The 17,428-nt window shown below is 40.0% G+C and overlaps 2 protein-coding genes across 2 annotated transcripts in view; one reads left to right on the plus strand and one right to left on the minus strand.

Annotated features, from left to right (window-relative positions):
• The window catches only part of NT5C3A (5'-nucleotidase, cytosolic IIIA), a 12,995-nt gene extending 9,354 nt beyond the window's left edge, over positions 1 to 3,641 (plus strand). The window contains exons 6-8 of the mRNA XM_026843822.1: positions 493 to 655; positions 1,128 to 1,328; positions 2,070 to 3,641. Coding sequence (XP_026699623.1) covers positions 493 to 655; positions 1,128 to 1,328; positions 2,070 to 2,171 — 466 coding nt within the window. The 3' untranslated portion in view covers positions 2,172 to 3,641. The remainder of the gene's footprint in view (positions 1 to 492; positions 656 to 1,127; positions 1,329 to 2,069) is intronic.
• A 493-nt stretch (positions 3,642 to 4,134) lies between these two features.
• Positions 4,135 to 16,415, minus strand: FKBP9 (FK506 binding protein 9). Its single transcript, XM_026843855.1, has 9 exons — positions 16,022 to 16,415; positions 15,238 to 15,427; positions 14,380 to 14,525; positions 12,976 to 13,165; positions 11,226 to 11,371; positions 9,831 to 10,017; positions 7,790 to 7,935; positions 6,112 to 6,275; positions 4,135 to 4,323 (listed from the first exon to the last, which is right to left on the minus strand). Exons 1-9 carry the CDS (start codon positions 16,107 to 16,109, stop codon positions 4,141 to 4,143), a joined length of 1,440 nt encoding a protein of 479 aa, XP_026699656.1. The 5' UTR covers positions 16,110 to 16,415; the 3' UTR covers positions 4,135 to 4,140.
• Positions 16,416 to 17,428: the final 1,013 nt, after the last annotated feature.

Genomic DNA, 17,428 nt, shown 5'->3' on the forward strand with positions numbered 1-17,428 from the left:
GGGTACTGAAAATTTTAAAAATTTCAGGAAAGAGCAACAATAAATGTTTTTATTATTTAAAAACAAAACAAAATTTGTTCTATGGTAATAACCCTACATAAAGTCAAATATTTAAGCAAGTAAGATTGAAATGAGATGTACAGCCTGAGAGTAGCTAGAGAGAGTTCTACTACTTGCTTGCTTTTTCTGGGGTGTTTGGGGAGGGGGAAATGTTTTTAAATCTTTTAAACATGATTAGATGTTTTAAGGGAAAAAGTTATACAGACTAAGACCAAACAGCTCGATGCAGTAGTTTCTTGCTAAAGCTACATGCCTTATGTTAGGCTGATGGTTCTTGTTAACCTGAAAAGATGAGGCAAAAGTAGTAAAGTGAAATGCTCAGGGAAAACTACTTTTCTTTTCCAAAGATGATGTGAATGTCTTCTGAAAACTCAGACTTTTCTTGCCTTGCTTTATTTGAGATTTGATTTGTATTTACATTCTGTGTTGCAGAGAAGGCTATGAGAACTTCTTTGATAAGCTCAGTGAACATAATATTCCTGTGTTCATATTTTCTGCTGGTATTGGGGACATTCTTGAGGAAGTTATCCACCAGGCTGGGGTCTACCATTCAAATGTCAAAGTGGTTTCCAATTTCATGGATTTTGATGAAAATGTACGTATGAAATAACACATTCTTATCAAATATGACTGCTTGCTGTATTTAGTAGCTATTTATATATGCAAGATGAACATTTTAATGCAACAGATGTAGCCATCCAGCCTGCCATATAGAAAATGACAGTTGCATACTTAGCACTCTCCCAGGCAAAAAAACAAGCAGAGAATAGCAGTTCAAACACTGTTAGCGTGGTGTGACTAAGATACTGTTCATTTCTTTTAACGACCACGTCACATGAAGCCCAGCGCAGCGCTACTCCTCCTCTGAGCAGAGAGAATCGTTATCTGGTCCTAACAATGATATTACAGTGATTACGTTATTTAACAGGAATTTACCTCGTTCGTCAATAGAGATTACATATTCTGTAATCTGAACAGTGTTAGTTCAGGAGTAATATCACCTGTTTCATTCTGGATTCTCTCGTCTATATGATACTAGAAATAACTTCAGTGGGGTTTTTTTATAGGGAATATTAAAAGGATTTAAAGGAGAATTGATTCATGTTTACAACAAACATGACGGTGCCTTGAAGAATACAGAGTACTTCAAACAACTAAAAGACAACAGTAATATCATTCTGCTGGGTGATTCTCAAGGAGACTTGAGTATGGCAGATGGAGTAGCAAATGTTGAACATATTCTTAAGATCGGCTATCTCAATGATAAAGTAAGTAGCCTGATATAACCTTGTAAACTTTGAGTGAAACATTGTGAGTTAAAAACAGGTTTGTTATAATAAGCCTCAGACATCAAACCAAGTGTTTGGCCCATATTTGTTTTGAGATTTGCAATATTTTTCATGGATTTCTTGCCTCAAGTGTTTTTCTAACCCATAAGCTACAGGAACACAGCTGCAAATTGCTTTGGGTTTTGTACTGAACTACTTCCAAAAAGGTATTTTGCTGAGAAGTAAAATTCAGAGGCTAGAGAAATTAATCCTCTTAAATTCATGAGGCTTCCCTCTCCCCCCTTTCAATACTGGATTGATAATTGAGCAAAATTATAATCTTCCAAATAGCAAATGTAGGCAGTGTCTCCTGTTCTTTCTTTGTTTTTCTGAGGCAACACAGAACTGATTGCTAAGTTACAATGCACATCCATTTGCATTCAGGACAGAGAAAACTTCGGTTTTCTGTTTCACTGTACCTTTAGGGAAGCTGAAGAAGTAATTTTTTGTTCAGTATCTTTATGTGCAAGATCCTAGAGTAAACGTGAGGTATTATATCCTGGCATGTGCACACTCCCTCTTTGTCATCCTGTGAAATTCTCTCATAGGAGCGATACGTATTTGCATGGCTCATTCCCTGAATTTGGTAGAAAGACACGGCAATATTTTAATGACAAAAAAGTCTTTCAGTAATTAATTCTATAACTAAGTGGGTCTTTCTCTTTATCCCTCTGCAAATAGGTAGATGAGCTTTTGGAAAAATATATGGACTCTTACGATATTGTTTTGGTGAAAGATGAATCCCTGGAAGTTGCCAACTCCATCCTACAGAAAATCCTGTAAATTGCAGTCTCAGGTCACTCCATTCCTTCCAGGAGGCAACTGGACAGAAGAGCACACATGTGCTGTCTTAGATGTGTTTATAACTCATTTACAGAACTGTTTAATTTAATTTAAAACTTTTATCTTCATTTTGGTATTTGGAAACACATATGGTATCCACTGTCAACTAGAAGCTCCTTTTACTGCTCTTGTGCTGTTCTTTATTGTCTCACACTCCTGTTATAACTAGATTTAAATTAGATTTATAGATGTGATAAACTGCTGCTGCTGCTGGGATACTATGGTTCACTGTCTTTTAATCAGGCATTTCAGAGGAGCATTTTAGAAAACGTGACTATTTTGTAAAATTGAAGATATAAACGTTCTGTGAATAAGCAGCATGCACATTTGTGTTGCCTTTTCTTCTTTCAAGGAAGATGTTTCAGTCTCAGCTGTACTTCAAAAGCTCTCACTCAGATGCTACATACTCCACAGTTTTTCATACGTACATTTTTCTTCAGTAAAAATTCTTTATTCACCCAATTCAGACAAAGTGTTTCTTAACAGACTTTTGTATCGTTACAAAATTACTGTCTCCTTACTGTTTCTTTCTCCTCTGTGGAATGGGAAGCATGGTTTAAGTTAGTGTATCTGAGGTAGTTTCTCGTCTTTGTAACAACAGATAGTTTCCCAAGCTAATAGGACACAGCCAAAATTTCAGCCCCTTTCCAGATCTTATTTTGTGTACTATTTCACTTCTAGCCTGCTGTTTCATGTCAAAGCTAGCATGGCTTGTCTAAAACAATTTCTCTTGGAATTCTCAATGAGCTGCTCCAGGCACAGAAAATCAAAACAAAGCTCGATCTTAATCTTGGATTTGAAAAGCTGACTTAGCCATCTTGCAAAATTAAGATTTCTTGCTACCAGCCCCATGCCTCAGAAGCACTTAAGGAACACCTCTCCAGACTGGCTGTAGGTCACGTTGCCACCCTCTGCAAATTGTGAGCCTAAGTATCAGCGCAGCATCTAGCTCCTCTAGCTCTGTTATGCCAGTCCTCTCTGTTTGAACACCTACTGAATCTTCATAGAATCATCACAGAATGGCTTGGTTTGGAAGGGACCTTTAAAGGTCACCTAGTCCAACCCTCCCTGCAGTGAACAGGGACACCTTCCACTAGATCAGGGTGCTCAGAGCCCCATCCAACCTGACCTTGAATGTTTCCAGGCAGGGGGCACCTACCACCTCTCTGGAGAGCCTGTTCCAGTGCCTCACCAGCCTCACAGTAAAAAATTTCTTCAGACAGTATTTTCCATGGGCTGAACACATTAGTGTACTTCATATACAAAATGATACTGCCTAATTTAGCTGCAGCTTTGGAAGCTTACCCTGAGATGTTTCAGGAGAAGTTAAAGATGGTGGTGTGACCCTGGTCCTGAGAGAGCTCAGCTGTACCAGCTCTGTTCATCAATAAAGTCGAGGCAATCATACAACTTCCTAGCTCTGCAGTATCATCATTGTTCCCCTTTACTTGCTTTCCACAGCAGGAATTGTGCCAACTTCCATTCCCTGGGGAATTGTAATGAAAATATGGGAGAGTCTAGATCTGCATTCTCTCCCACCAACAAGCAATACACACCTCAAAAAACAGCCTCTTTCCATCCAGCCTGTGGTCTATCACCTAAATTCTGACTTGGTAACATCAGTCACATTTTTTCCAAATCAGCAGGCTTACATCTGTTACCATGCCTGCTGAAACTTTTCCAAGGCAGCAAGGTTGGGGGTAGTTTCCATCCTCTGTAGTAAACTGAAATTAAATCATCCCTGTATTTTGAGTGCCTGGCAGAGGCTTGATGCCCAGTCCAAGGCAGCACAAGCATCCTTTCATGATCACATTGCACATGCAGTGCTGGGGCAGGGAACTGCTGAGAATGGGGACCTTTTGGAAATTCCAGACAAACCGTAGGTCAGCTCAGGACTCTTTTCTTATCTTTACAGTTCGTCATGTTCCTCTTTGGCCTCCTGGTCTTTCAACTTGAATTCTTCAGCGGTAACTTTACCATTTCCATCCCGGTCTTGATTGGTGAACATATTTTTAACAATCTTTTCAAAATCAAAACCAGGAGCTAGTTTTCCTTTGCCAGAATCAACTTGAGCTTGGATGTACTCTGAAAACTAAGTGGAGAGAAAGAAGGAGAAAACAGCTCACAATGAAACAGACATTTAAAACTGAAGAGTATTTACAAAAGTAGCATTTGTTTCTTGCTGACTATCCAGCATTTTACTGCTTATTAAGTGTATGTAAAAGTACATTGTTATAATACTACAAAGCTTACAACCTAAATTGGACTAATTAGGACAGACATGTGAGGTTAAGTCACTTTGTGGAGCTCAGCAGGGATTTCCTCAATTATTCCAGTGGGTCGTGGACTCATAACAAGAAAAATTCTTTTTCATAATTTAGGGAGAAAATGAGTTGAACAGAGAGTGACATAGGAACAAGTCTATATAAGCAGAAGGGGGTTTAATTTTGCATGCCAGTGAAGAAGCTCGCACTGTGAAACAGACATCCACCTGCATCTTACAAGAAACGATACAAAAGAAAAAAGAATGAAACACAGAAATGAGACTTTATCAGGATATCATGTGATTTGTTAAAGTAGCTTCAGGCATTATGCCTTCTGCTTGACTTCATGGTGGGAAAGGTTGCAAGGTTACATGGCTAGTTTTCCCTGAAAATCCTTTTCCTGATATGTATGAAGTTGTTTGAGGCGATTAGACAACATCTGACAGAACTCATACTGCTGGCTTGCCAAAACCAGTCCACAGTCAAGCACAACTTTTCCAATTACTGTTATCTCTGGCACTACTTGTTAAATAAACTTCAGCAATGAGAGCTAATGCTGACATTCATTTATACCTTTAGGCCAAGCATCCTCTCCTATCTCCTTGGCTTCTCCTTCTCCTCCTTGCTAGGTGCCCAGAAGGATGGGGACAGCAACAGTCACATCCTACCTCACTCTTTCTCTAGACTGGTAAGAGCTCTTTTCTTCTCTGCAAAAGCAGAAGTGGAGGCAAAACAAAAGAGAGAAGATGGAGAAGGAAGAAGAACAAAGAGGTGGAAGAGAATGCTAGGCAAAAGGAAAAGAAGATTCTGGTTTTACTCAATTGTCTTGTAAAATGATCAAAAGCATCTCATGCTGTTCCATAGGGCCACAGTCTGCCCCTTGAGTGCTGCAGGCAGCGCTACTTCAGCAAGGAAGGACAAAAACCAGAATGACAGAGAAAGGTAACAAAGAAGCCGTGAGAATAAGAAAACAGAACTCCTCAGTTAAGAGAAAATGCAGAGCAAAGCCTCATGGAGCTTTGTGTTATCAGAGCTGGTGTAGCAAAGGCAAGCAGCTTCCAGTTAGGGCACCCAAAAACATTCTCACACTGCAGATTTTATAAGCAAGCAAGGGGAAGGGCTGGTTCCCACAACACACAATTCCCCTGTGGAAGGAGCAGCCGCAGGCATTGCCTGGCTCCAGATGTGATTAGGCAGTTCCTGGATGCACTGCTGCAGGCTCAGCTTTGGCTCAAGAATTCACCATAAATTAACAGACCCTGAGAAGGCCGATACAGCAAAGGATTGTTGAATACTAACTCTGTGCCTCCTAGGCTTGTGCCCTCAGTATCTGTTGTTGACCAAGGAAACCACAAGAGTACATGATCTTAAGTAGCGTGGCCATTCTTGTTTTTTTGGTTTGGTTTTTTTTTGGTTCTACCTCTAAAGCTAAATAACCATGTTTTAACTGACATGCTGCCTTCCTGTTAACTTGACAACAAACACTTTGTCGGAAGAAGAGGAGAAAAGGAGAGACCCCATTCTTTAACATCTGCATTTGATGGTTGTAGGAGAAAACATCTTGATGATGCTGGTAGGTGAAAACCACCGCAAGCATTTTCATTATTTCAGCTTACCTCCTCCAAAAGAACCTCTCCATCATGATTCTGGTCTATTTCTTCAAAAAGATTGGGAGAGACTTCCCCATTCCATACAAACATGTACCCTTCAGGCAAACCAGACACCAGTTCCAGCAGTTCGATGTCGAAAACTAATACAGCACTACCAGGCACTTCTCCTTCTGTCACAACAAACGGCAAAGAGGGGTATTTATCCTTACTTACATGAAGGGTGTATTTCCTTTTAATCCGTAATTACTCTTCCTGGGCCAACAGGTGCTTCTCTACTGTGATCCCCAAGCCCCATGATCCCAAGCCCACCAAATCTTCCTGTTCACTTCAGCCAAGGTGATCAGAACATAAAACTTTCATAACAAAACTGCATCCAATTTTTTTACTTATAAAGGAAAAACTGCGGGAATGAATCAATTTTCCTTTATCTTGCTGCTACTGACAGACTCAACAGTGTTGCAACATCTTGGGATGTTACCTTAACGAAACCACGGAAGGAGTTCAATTTATCCTTGAAAAAGAAAATCAAGGTCAACTTTCAACTTCTGTCCAGTAGCAAACGAGCAATCTCCTCAGATATCTGGGTATATACCAAAACGCTAACAGTCACGCAATGTTTCAGACCATCTATATCAAACATAATTTGAATGATGGCAAATACCTATGACACGTATTTAACACAACAGACTTTTTATGCTGTGAGGAAATTTTCTATTTATTATATATAACTATGCAATTTTATATAAAATGTTGCATATATAATACTCAAGTTTTGGTGGAAGACAGGTACAAGTGAAAAAGCTTCTTTATCTCTTATCACAAATTAATTCTCCATTAAGCTTGGCACATGATCCCTGACAGACAGTCTTTATAAAATACAAACTGTTCTGGAGCTATTCAAAGAACATACCAACTGATACAACTGTTTCCATACATATCAGAGTTTGTTGATCGTGGTGATCTCCTGATAGACTCCTTTCCCTTGAGTCTTTTAACTCAGAAGATCAGTAACAACCCCACATACTTGAATATGAAAATTCTTGTCACTTCTATACTGTTCTTTTTATTACGGCTGTCCCTGTCATTAAAAATTAATAAGCCTCAATGCTCTAAAACAGAACAAACTGCCCTAAATGTATTGGTGTTGGTATTTCAACAGCACCGACACACCATTTCACATCTCACATTCAGTTTAGGTAGCTTCTGAATTTTGAGTTTTCTTTAAATTTTCCAACACATTAGTGCTGAAGAGTCCCCTTCAGTTTTGTTTCCTGAGTAACATGTCCCACATCCAAGCATGAGTACCCATGAGTGTCCCTGCTTCCCTATCATGGAGAAAAGTGTTTACATCCCTCTACAACACCAGAGTGCCTGCAGCTTTCCGTTTTGACAAAGCAACATTACTAGGGGCGTGTGTTCCCTTTTGTACTGGGATGGTCTTCCTACTGGCCACAGTAACAGCATGACTTAAATCACAACACAGACAGTATGATCATTTCACTGGGGAACAGAGAGGGGTTGTCCAAAGTAATGAAATGAAAAATGTCTAAAATAAGTCCCATTCGAGCAGAGAAGAGACACTCACCTTACGTCCTGATGCACAGCAAGTTACTAAACACGCACACTTGTGTTTCAGTTACTCAAGAGATGCTAAGTGGATGTGCAATACGTTTCGCTCACTTACCAACTCCATCTTCTCCATAACCAAGATGAGGTGGAATAACGACTGTTCGTCGTTCCCCGACACACATGTCTTGAAGACCCATGTCCATCCCCACCACCACCTGTCCAGATCCCAGAACTATGTTGTAGGTCTTGCCAAGGCTGTGTCTGGAAAGGAAAGGGAGAAAATTTTGAAAACTCTACATACAATAGAGAATTTCTGCTGTTTAAAACTACCACAGAGAACACCAGTTTCTAGTTAGTGTTCTGTCACTGCCAAAAATTAACTCCATCCTAATGCTCTGTTCTATCAAGCTGTTACCTGCAGTTGTTCTCAAGACAGCAAGTTACAGCCAACACCAATCAAAAGTGCCCCTACTGTTGACAAGTCCTCTGGCTTCTTGAATGAAATCCAATTAAAATCATTAAACCTGCCAATTAAACCCAAGAAGTATTTTATCTCAAAATAGGGGATTTTCCCTTTCCATATTTTTACTAATGAAATTGGACTTTTTAGCAGAAATAAAAATTCCAGATATGCATTTGTCCTGGAACTACCAACCTACAAGGATCTGGGAGCATTCACATGGATTAGCCATCCCTTTAATGAAATCAGTCACTATAATGCAGTAGTCACTTAACCAAGTCAGCTCAGATGTATATGACTACTACTGCTATTTGACCATATTATTTTTTTGAATTATACTTTGCTGCTCATTTCTAAAATTAGAAATTAGCATGAGTTAAAACCCCAGAAGTTAAACATACACTGTGATTCTAAAAGCAGAGCGTGCAGCGTTAAGACTTTTCACTCGGCATGTGTCACAATAGCAGGACCCTTTCTTCTGTCAGTCTCGCTTCTTTGGTTATTTGGCTTGGCTGTATCACCACAGGACATGCTTGTACAACAGAGTATTATTTGGAAAGAAAACAATTCAGTGGCTAGGAGGTCAGCCTTAAAATTAGGAGCACAAGAATCACGATCTCTGATTCTCTATGAACTGCTTTGAGTAAGACAGTCTCAACATCCCTTGGTTCCTGCTACAAAATGGCAATCGAACATTCCTGCCATATAAAAGGTATTTTGAATCCAAACACGTTACTTGTGTACACACTTGCCTGCAGCATCACATCATGTGCTTCAACGTAAGCCAGCTTTTCAGCTCTACAAGCTATTGTGTACACTGTGAAAACTATGAGTTGCTTCCTATGTAATTATAACCTGTTTAAAAATAGCTTTTCCCAACTCCCCTTCCAAAAATAAAATATTATTTAGATGACTTGTGCTATCCAAAACATGAAGGCAGAAAAAAAAAAAAAAAAAAAAAAAGCTAGTAGCTTTATTCTTGTAGCTGCAGCATACAGCGTGATGGGCTCACTTTACTTCTATATGACAGACTGGAGCAACCTGTTGCTTCCCTCATAAACCTCCTGTCAACAGGAAGGAGGGAGAGGAACATTGTCATCACAGTCACGATCAAGCCATCTGCTAGTTTCCCCATGCTGACACTTACAACACTACAACACAGGAAAACTAGCACCCACGTGTGGTGCAGACAGGATGGGTGACCATTTACTGTAAACTACACTCGAGATAGCTCTAACAAGACTACACCAAGTAGCCCTACCAGACCTCTCCTGGCAGCACTGAATCAGTGGAGAGTGTAAATTCTACCCAAGAAACTGCATGACCTTGGGCAATTCAATCATGCCGAGCCCTGTGTCATTCTAGTATGACTGGCCCAGACACCCGAATTAGCCCATTTACGCTGCTATGGGGAAAACCTATTTCATCGCTCCACCTGTACTGTTTATGTTCTTCTCCAACATGCTCCTACATCCTCTTTGTTCCCACTTCGCCCATTATGCTATGATAGACTGTCTTTTTCTTTTCCTCTTCCTATGTATCTTAGGCAGGCAGACATAAAAAGAAAAATACCCTTTACATAAACACTCAATTTTTTACTTAAAAATTCTCTCTTCCCTGCCAGTCTGCTTTACGAGCAATTCTTTCTGCTTTCACAGCTGCTAGGGTCATTTTCATTACTAGGTGATATACGTACGTCGAGTCTAGCAAAGTACCATCCAGGAGCGAAGCATTGTAGTGATACTTCAAGTAATCTCCCTTCTTACTCAGTACGGTGCAGTTGGAAGGTTTGTAGTTAACAGTAATGCTGACCGAATCGGAGGGGTTGTGGAAGTCAACCACGTGGATGTCAAAGACCAGCACTGCAGATCCTGGAATCTTTCCTAAATAGGAAGCAAATTAGGCAAGTAGAGAAAGAAATGGGACCCCAACAGGCTTATGATGACCAGGTGACCAGGTACAGCACCCTGTAGGAACATGTATTCCCACTGTGTCTGCTACTGTGCTCTTCTCGTTCAGAATTAAAGGATTTCATCTCCCCCATAGGCAACAGATGCAAGCTTCACCCAATGCAGGAAAGAGAACCAGGGGAAAAGCCCTGAACATGCACTCAGTGATGGAAACAGTGAAGGAAAAAAACTTCCATTATTCTGAATCTGAAAAATTATGCAGAAATGAAGCAATAACCATATATTTCATGTCATCATCCTAAATAACTGACTCGTGTTTCATGTACCAATTCATTATCGATCATCAACATTCTCACAGGACTTCTCATGCTTCACAGACTGCCATTCTGTCCAAAAGGTTACAGCTCCTTAACATGCCCTGATAGAAAACAACTTCCCCTGCTTCCCAGGGTTACGTGCAATTGCATTACCAGGACTGACAGACACATCCAGACCCAGGAACGGGGTTTGGTAGTGGAGGACTCTAATTCCCAAACCAAGAGCATAGACTTTGCATTCCCAGAACAGAGGCTTTTCTTCTAAGTCACTTTTTCCAAGCAACATCCCAGGAGATACCTTTTGAAATACCAGCCATAAAACTGTGATCGGCGAGAAGGATTATCATATTCAACCTCTTACTGCAATCTTTTTAGATACTAATGAGTTTACCCAAAGGAATGTTAAACATATATTATACAAACACAGACACTTTGCTGTTACATGCATCCACCGTTTACAGAGGTGGCTTAGGAGTCCACAATACCTGTGACTGTGGAAGGAAGAGGGAAGAAAACACGATGAATTCCTTTAGTAGACAGAGCTTATTAAGACACGCAGGAAGATCTCACACTGCAGAGCTCCTGGCACCAAAGTACCAGGCTGCCTGAAACACTGATGATCCAAATAATTTCAGGTCACCAATTACATATGAGATTGTTCTGCGTTCTTACTGTCCTACGTATTTAGCTAATCAAAATAATTTTGCAAATTCTGGGTGTAATCCTGTCAGTTGCATGCCCACAAAATAATGAATTCATAAGCCTTTCAAACACCAAAAAAAAAGAGGAACTACATACAGAGGCACTAAACAGTAAAGAAAACATCAATAACTATGGGAGACTTGAATGAAAAGTCAATCTCACCTCTTCCTTCTTCTCCATATCCAAGATGAGGGGGGATTATTATTCTTCTCTTTTCACCAGTGCATACACCTAGCAAACCTTCATCCATTCCAGCAATCACATAACCTCTCCCAACATAGGTGTCATATGTACGATTTCGTGAATAGCTGTGGAAAACAGATGCATTTAGCAGTGTCAGGTGTACTCAAGAAAACAAAGAATCTCGCAATAGGTCTGCAACACAATTCTTAAACCAGTTAGGGTCAATTAACCAGCACCAGAGAGGCACAATGCAATCACCATGTTCAACGAATCTAGGCCACCAAGCTTCATCAGTCCGTGATGCATGCAACATTTATTAACCAGGACTAGGACCCTGGCTAGGGAACAGCTTATTTGCAAATATATTTCCACTGTATCTTGAAAGAAAATATCACTTCTTTCTGGATTTTAGACTGAACAAAAACTATGTCTTAAAAAGTAACTGAAAAAAATCAGTTTTCTCCTTTAAATTTTCCTCTGCCCTGAGTCTACTTTAATAAGTTATCTATATATATGTTATCAGCTATATAAGTTATATATATAGATAGATATATAGAGAGAGATATATAAGTTATCTATATGTATAACTTATCAGCTAGATATAGTTTATGTTCATGAGACACCCTTCAGCCTTTCATTTTGCAACCACGCTATGCAGTTCAACTACTACAAGGAGGTAGGATAAGTAAGTTCTCCTGGGATGCACAGCACTAAAATGAGTCATGACAACAAAACTGTATCTAGCCTTCCCTTCCAAACTATGCCAATCACATATACAGGTTGAAGGATCTGCTTCAACACCTAATGATAGAATAAAACAAGACTACAACAGAAAATTGTGTTTATTACAAGGATGTGTCTGTCTTCTGCCTTTCTTCAAGGCACGCTACATGAAGGCGCAACCCAAGGAAGGGAAGGCAGCAAGGTTTTAATTAATCTTTATGAAGTAACTCTGGGAAAGAGCAAGACAAGTACAGATCTAATTTAGGGGCAGTTCTGCAGCTGAGTATTGCACAGGAAAAAAAACCCAAAAAACCCCAAAGGAAAGTATTAGAGCTCTCGACCCCAGCCCTTCGCAGTGCTTTTGGCATGCTCCCTATACTAGTGAGAAATTTTTTCCCTGGATAATTCCAGTTCTTCACAGGTACTTGTTAGATATTGGCCTTTCTTGCAAATTCTGCAGGAAGCCAGGATATGATGCCCTAACAACTGTCAGCACTTTAGAATGAGGTAAAGTCTGCTGTCTACAAAGCAACCCTAATATAAACACTACAGCCATTTCCAAAAGTCAACAATACTCATTTACATCTCAAAAAAAGATTCTGGGCAGGTGCACTGTAGATAAGCTTTAAGTTCTTAACTTACAAGTTTTTATAAGCTATAAATTAAGGTCTACAGTGATGGCTGCTGATGCAAGTCTCCTGCTTTCTATCCTCCCACCAAGGTGGGCAGCTGAATGGAGAAGTCAAGGCTGATTCTGAATCTTACTACATCTCAATCCAATGACATGAGATACAATTCCCTGACTCCTCCTCATAGGAAGTAGCACACACAGCAGCTGTAGTAGTACTAAATATTTTTCATTAATTTATCTCATAAAACATTTTACAGTGGCTCATTTTCAACTCTTTTTAGCTACTTGTGCCAGCTGTTCTTAAAGCTGGAGTGGGAAAGTAAAGTACGGCTCATTAAAGAGCAAACAAAAGTGACAGGAAGCTAATTCATTCACCTGGAATCAAACAACGTGCCATCCAAAAGCGTGCCATTGTAATGGTATCGGAGAAAGTCTCCTGCCTGGCTCCTCCGCTCACAAGATTCTGGCACCTGCTGGTTCTCAATAGCAATACCGTCTTTCGGGTTATGCAGGTCTAGCAGAACCACATCAAAGACGAGGGAAGCTTGGCCAGGGATATCCTTACCTGCAAAAGCGTTAGAGCTGTAAGGAACAGCAGGTGTGCTAGAAGCAGCTTAAACATGTTTGTTGAGGAAAAGTAACCTACTGCTGAATATCAAGCACCTCCCCTCCCAAAATAAAGTAGCATCATCTGCTTCTAGTCGGTCATCTTTTGTTTTGTCTGTCTGTTTGTCACTCAGTTCTCCAACTCCATTAATTATTTCATTCCATTGCTGTTGTGATGGCACTGCCTCACTGAAAACAGCCTCTTCAGCAACACCCGTCTTAGTCAATATACACCAGCTCCATGGTTTAGTGTACCAGTATTTCCAACACACTTCACAAAAGTGCATAAAACAACCATTAGAACACGGATTTTGTACATCCACTCTTCCCATCCTGTTAATATCAGAACAGCAGACTACACAATGGAAGTTGAGGAAGGGTAGACTGAGTATCTTAGTGAAAAGGTACCTTTCCATCAACACACAAATTATACTGAGGGTTGCTCTGAGAGCCATTGAACTCAAGATCTTGGAGAGATTTTAAAACGTAACTCCACAAAGTTTTGTTATCCAAGGAGATGGCTATCACAGTTAATGGTAATGAAGTCATGGAAGGGCTATGAAACCTTGTACACCACAGACACCTCCTTATAGATTACAGCAGAGAAAGAATCTAAGGAAGAGTCCCAAACTATAACTAACTGCCCCCTCATTTAACATGGGGACCTCTACGTGTGACTTGTAGGCTGCATACACAGTCTCATAGGACAATTAATCCATCTTGTAGTTATTACTAAGGCATTCATTGCAAAAAATGGACGAAACTGGAACTAAAAAGACACTTTTCTTTTTTCAAAAGTTTTCTGCTCTCTGTGGCAGTCATTGAAAGAATTATGCTGACTTCAAGTTTTTTGGAGCCACCAGATATTAATCACAGATTATATTCTCTGAACAAAATAAAATCTCAGTATATAAAGATTACAATTGTATCAACAATATGTCTGTTAAGCAACTTACTGTTTGAATTTTAAAAAAATCTTGTACTCTCTAACAACCCTAATCCTGTACATAATATGTTTTGAACATCTATTCCCACCACTTTGTTCCATCTGTCTGATATGGGTGATAATGCTGCCCATAAATTTAACACACACAAAGTACCAGTTTGTTCTAATAGATGGATGACTTGGATTTCGAAAAACAAACAAAAAAGCCCCAAACAAAACACTTTTACCATCTCCTTCTTCTCCATATGCCAGGAAAGGTGGTATTGTGATAATGCGCTTCTCTCCTACACACATTCCCAAGAGACCCTGGTCCATACCAGGAATCAGCCATCCAATTCCCACATAGGTATCATAAGTTCGCATCCGATTATGGCTAAAAATGAAAAAAAAAACCCCACAATCAAGAAAAAAACAACCTACAACCAAATTTCAGCCACAGGAACTAACAGTATTCATCTTTAAAGCCACGTGCTATGCACAATATAACTCACAACTTGTTGCTCAAAAAATATTGCTCCTTGCTTTAACGAGGGCTGGCTGGGTAGTGTTTTCCAGAGTGCTTAGCTATTTCAGAAACTTAAAAAGAGGTTTTGGAAAATGCCTCACAAACATAACAACAGCTGTTATTAAAGCGTAATTTTCCACCGAACTTTAATGAAGTACACAGGCTGTAAAATTAAAATGTCAGTATAAAAGTGTTAGTAGCTCAACTTCACTACAAACTCCTCTTAGTCTGTAAAGCTTGTACCTAACTTGAATAGCTACACTGCAGTGGTAACAGAAACATTTAGCTGACTGCAATAAATAGGGATATAGATACAGGGAATGGAATTTAAAAAAAAAAAAAAATCGGGGTTGGTAATGCCTGTGCAGAAATAATATACTGGTTTAATGGTCTGAGTCAGTACTGCTGTCCTATAATCCTTCAATAAATTACTGGCATTGATATGACGCTAGCTTTCATCTCCTGGGTTTCTGGGCAATCAGCATTAATTGTTATGCCAGTGAAGGAGGGGTAAATCACGGTTTTAAGTGACATGAGGTACCTATTAAAATACATGAAGACACACAACCCAGCTGCATACCTTGAATCAAACAGTGTCCCATCTAAGAACGTTCCATTGTAATGGTATCGTACAAAGTCAGACACCTGGACTGTCCGAGGACACTTCTCAGGTTTGAAATAAGTCTGAACCTGCACTTCGTCCTCCGAGTTCCAAAGATCTATCAGGAGCACATCGAAATGGAGCACAGCATTGGGGGGTATCACACCAGCTGCAAAAGCAGTCAACACAACCAGTTTTATTTCCCTTTTTCTACAGGGCATCAATGAAAAGGCAATCAATCCACACATACCCTAAAAAACCCCCACATACAGCACACCTCACTCCTTGTTATGCTTATATCCTCCTGGTCCCTAATCACTGTTGCAGCTGCTTAAGGGGGAGAATCTGACAACATGAACTGTTACCAAGTTATGTCCATCAGCCAAACCGATCTTGATTTAGCATTTGTTGCCTCTGTGTCTGTAGAGCAAAGCTGCTTTCAGCACTGACAAGACCTTGTGCATCACTGCAACGCCAAACCACAGTATTTAACAGCGAGGTGGGTAGAAATAAATGGTTAACTTCAGTAGCAAGGTTCATTTGCTGAACATCCTCTACAGCCAGCAGCTCTTCCTTCAGCATACCAAGGCAGCCTGGAGAGATTAGCTAGGCTACAGGCTTAACAAACACCCCTGAGCAGGGGAGAACCTCTCTGAAATTCACTACTTGCCATTTCTACCTTTCTTCTCTGTGACTTCACTTTCTATCTGCTCTGCTGAATCACTTGCACAAAAGCTATTCAACTGGCCCGGGCTGTACTTACAGACTCCTTCGCTTCCGTAGGCCAGCTTGGGGGGAATTTTCACCAATCGCCGCTCGTTCACACACATGCCAACCAGAGCTTTGTCCATCCCAGCAATGAGTTGACCTTTTCCCACAAACACGTTGAATGTGGATCCCCTGTCATAGCTGAAGGGGGAAAAGCAGGCAAAAACATTAGCTGTTCATTCACCCACCCTTCCACTCTTCTTTCGAGAGTTTAATCGTACCTCGTCTCCCCTTTGCCCTGTTAGCATAACTTTATCGAGACAGCTGCTAAGGGAAGGAGCAAATCCAAGCGTTTCTGACACTTCATCACAGCTCTCCTTCTGGTCACTGCTCACCATCTATCAGAAATGCATTCTAGCAACGTGAGATGTATCCTGCAAGCACCAGAAGTCCAAACAGCTAATTTACACATTCATACTACAAGCAACACTAGAAAACTACGGAGGAAAAGAAAAAATTAAATGGTATTATGAGATATGAAAGGATGACCGCTCCCACTGAAGGATCTCAGCATATTGATTTTGGTGAGTAACACCACAAAATTATTACGGAAATCCTCCACATTCCCAGCTCTCATTTATAGCATAGAGGCATGCTTTGAACAGCAAGTTTGCCAGATGAAGAATCAAGAGAGCTAGCTTCCACTGTGATAATACATAAACATTTGATAGGCAAAAGAAATGATGTTTAAATGATTTCAAGTTTTGCAGAGAGGACGGAGTACAACAGTGTTACCACAGCAAAATACTAACATGAGCTTACGTGGTTCGGTGGACCCCCTTAAATCTGCACAGTGATCCCACTTTGCTGTGCCTGAATTACTGCTGTTACTTAATTTTTTGAAGCAATGTATAAACATACGGCAGGAAGCATTGCAAAAATTTCATGCCTACTTTTAAGCTTTTACTGCTTCCATTTTCTCAAATTCTTTTTATAATTTAAAGGACTATTTTTCAGATAAAAGGCAGCCCTGGAAAAAAATAAGTAAAAAAAAAAAAAAAAGAAGGCTTGTGCCTCTTTGCCTGCTAAAATATTCTGGAAAGCAGCCAGTGGCTAGATATCGCTAGGGAAATGATGTCAAACTTCCCTTCGGAGACTGTACACATCACTTCCACAACACACTGAGCCTCCTAATATTCCCAGAGCCTTGAATCCCGCAAATATTTTACTGAGTGATCTCTCTGTTTGCTCTGTGATTTTTTTTCTGGCAAATATTTCCCTTAAAATAGACAACCCTCTATACAGAGCATGCATTTTCAGTTGCACAAATATTCCTATGCCCAGGCAAGGATGGAAAATATTTAAATTAGCTCCTGACAAATTCTATTATACACACAAAACCATAATTATGTTAAGACTAGTAACATAACAGGTTCTAAGAAATGCAAAAAAAATGGTATTT

The sequence above is a fragment of the Athene cunicularia genome (genome assembly GCF_003259725.1).
Source record: "Athene cunicularia isolate RWA chromosome 2 unlocalized genomic scaffold, athCun1 chr2_part2, whole genome shotgun sequence".
Taxonomy (NCBI): Eukaryota; Metazoa; Chordata; class Aves; order Strigiformes; family Strigidae; genus Athene; species Athene cunicularia.

Bases quoted from the DNA above. Each gene is read 5' to 3' on its own strand.
- FKBP9 (XM_026843855.1), bottom strand. From the start codon at position 16,109: ATGGACAAAGCTCTGGTTGGCATGTGTGTGAACGAGCGGCGATTGGTG. The intron at 15,428-16,021 runs GTAAGTACAGCC...CTGCTTTTGCAG, and splicing joins CTACGGAAGCGAAGGAGTCT to CTGGTGTGATACCCCCCAAT. The intron at 11,372-12,975 runs GTGAATGAATTA...TGTTTTCCACAG, and splicing joins GGCACGTTGTTTGATTCCAG to CTATTCACGAAATCGTACAT.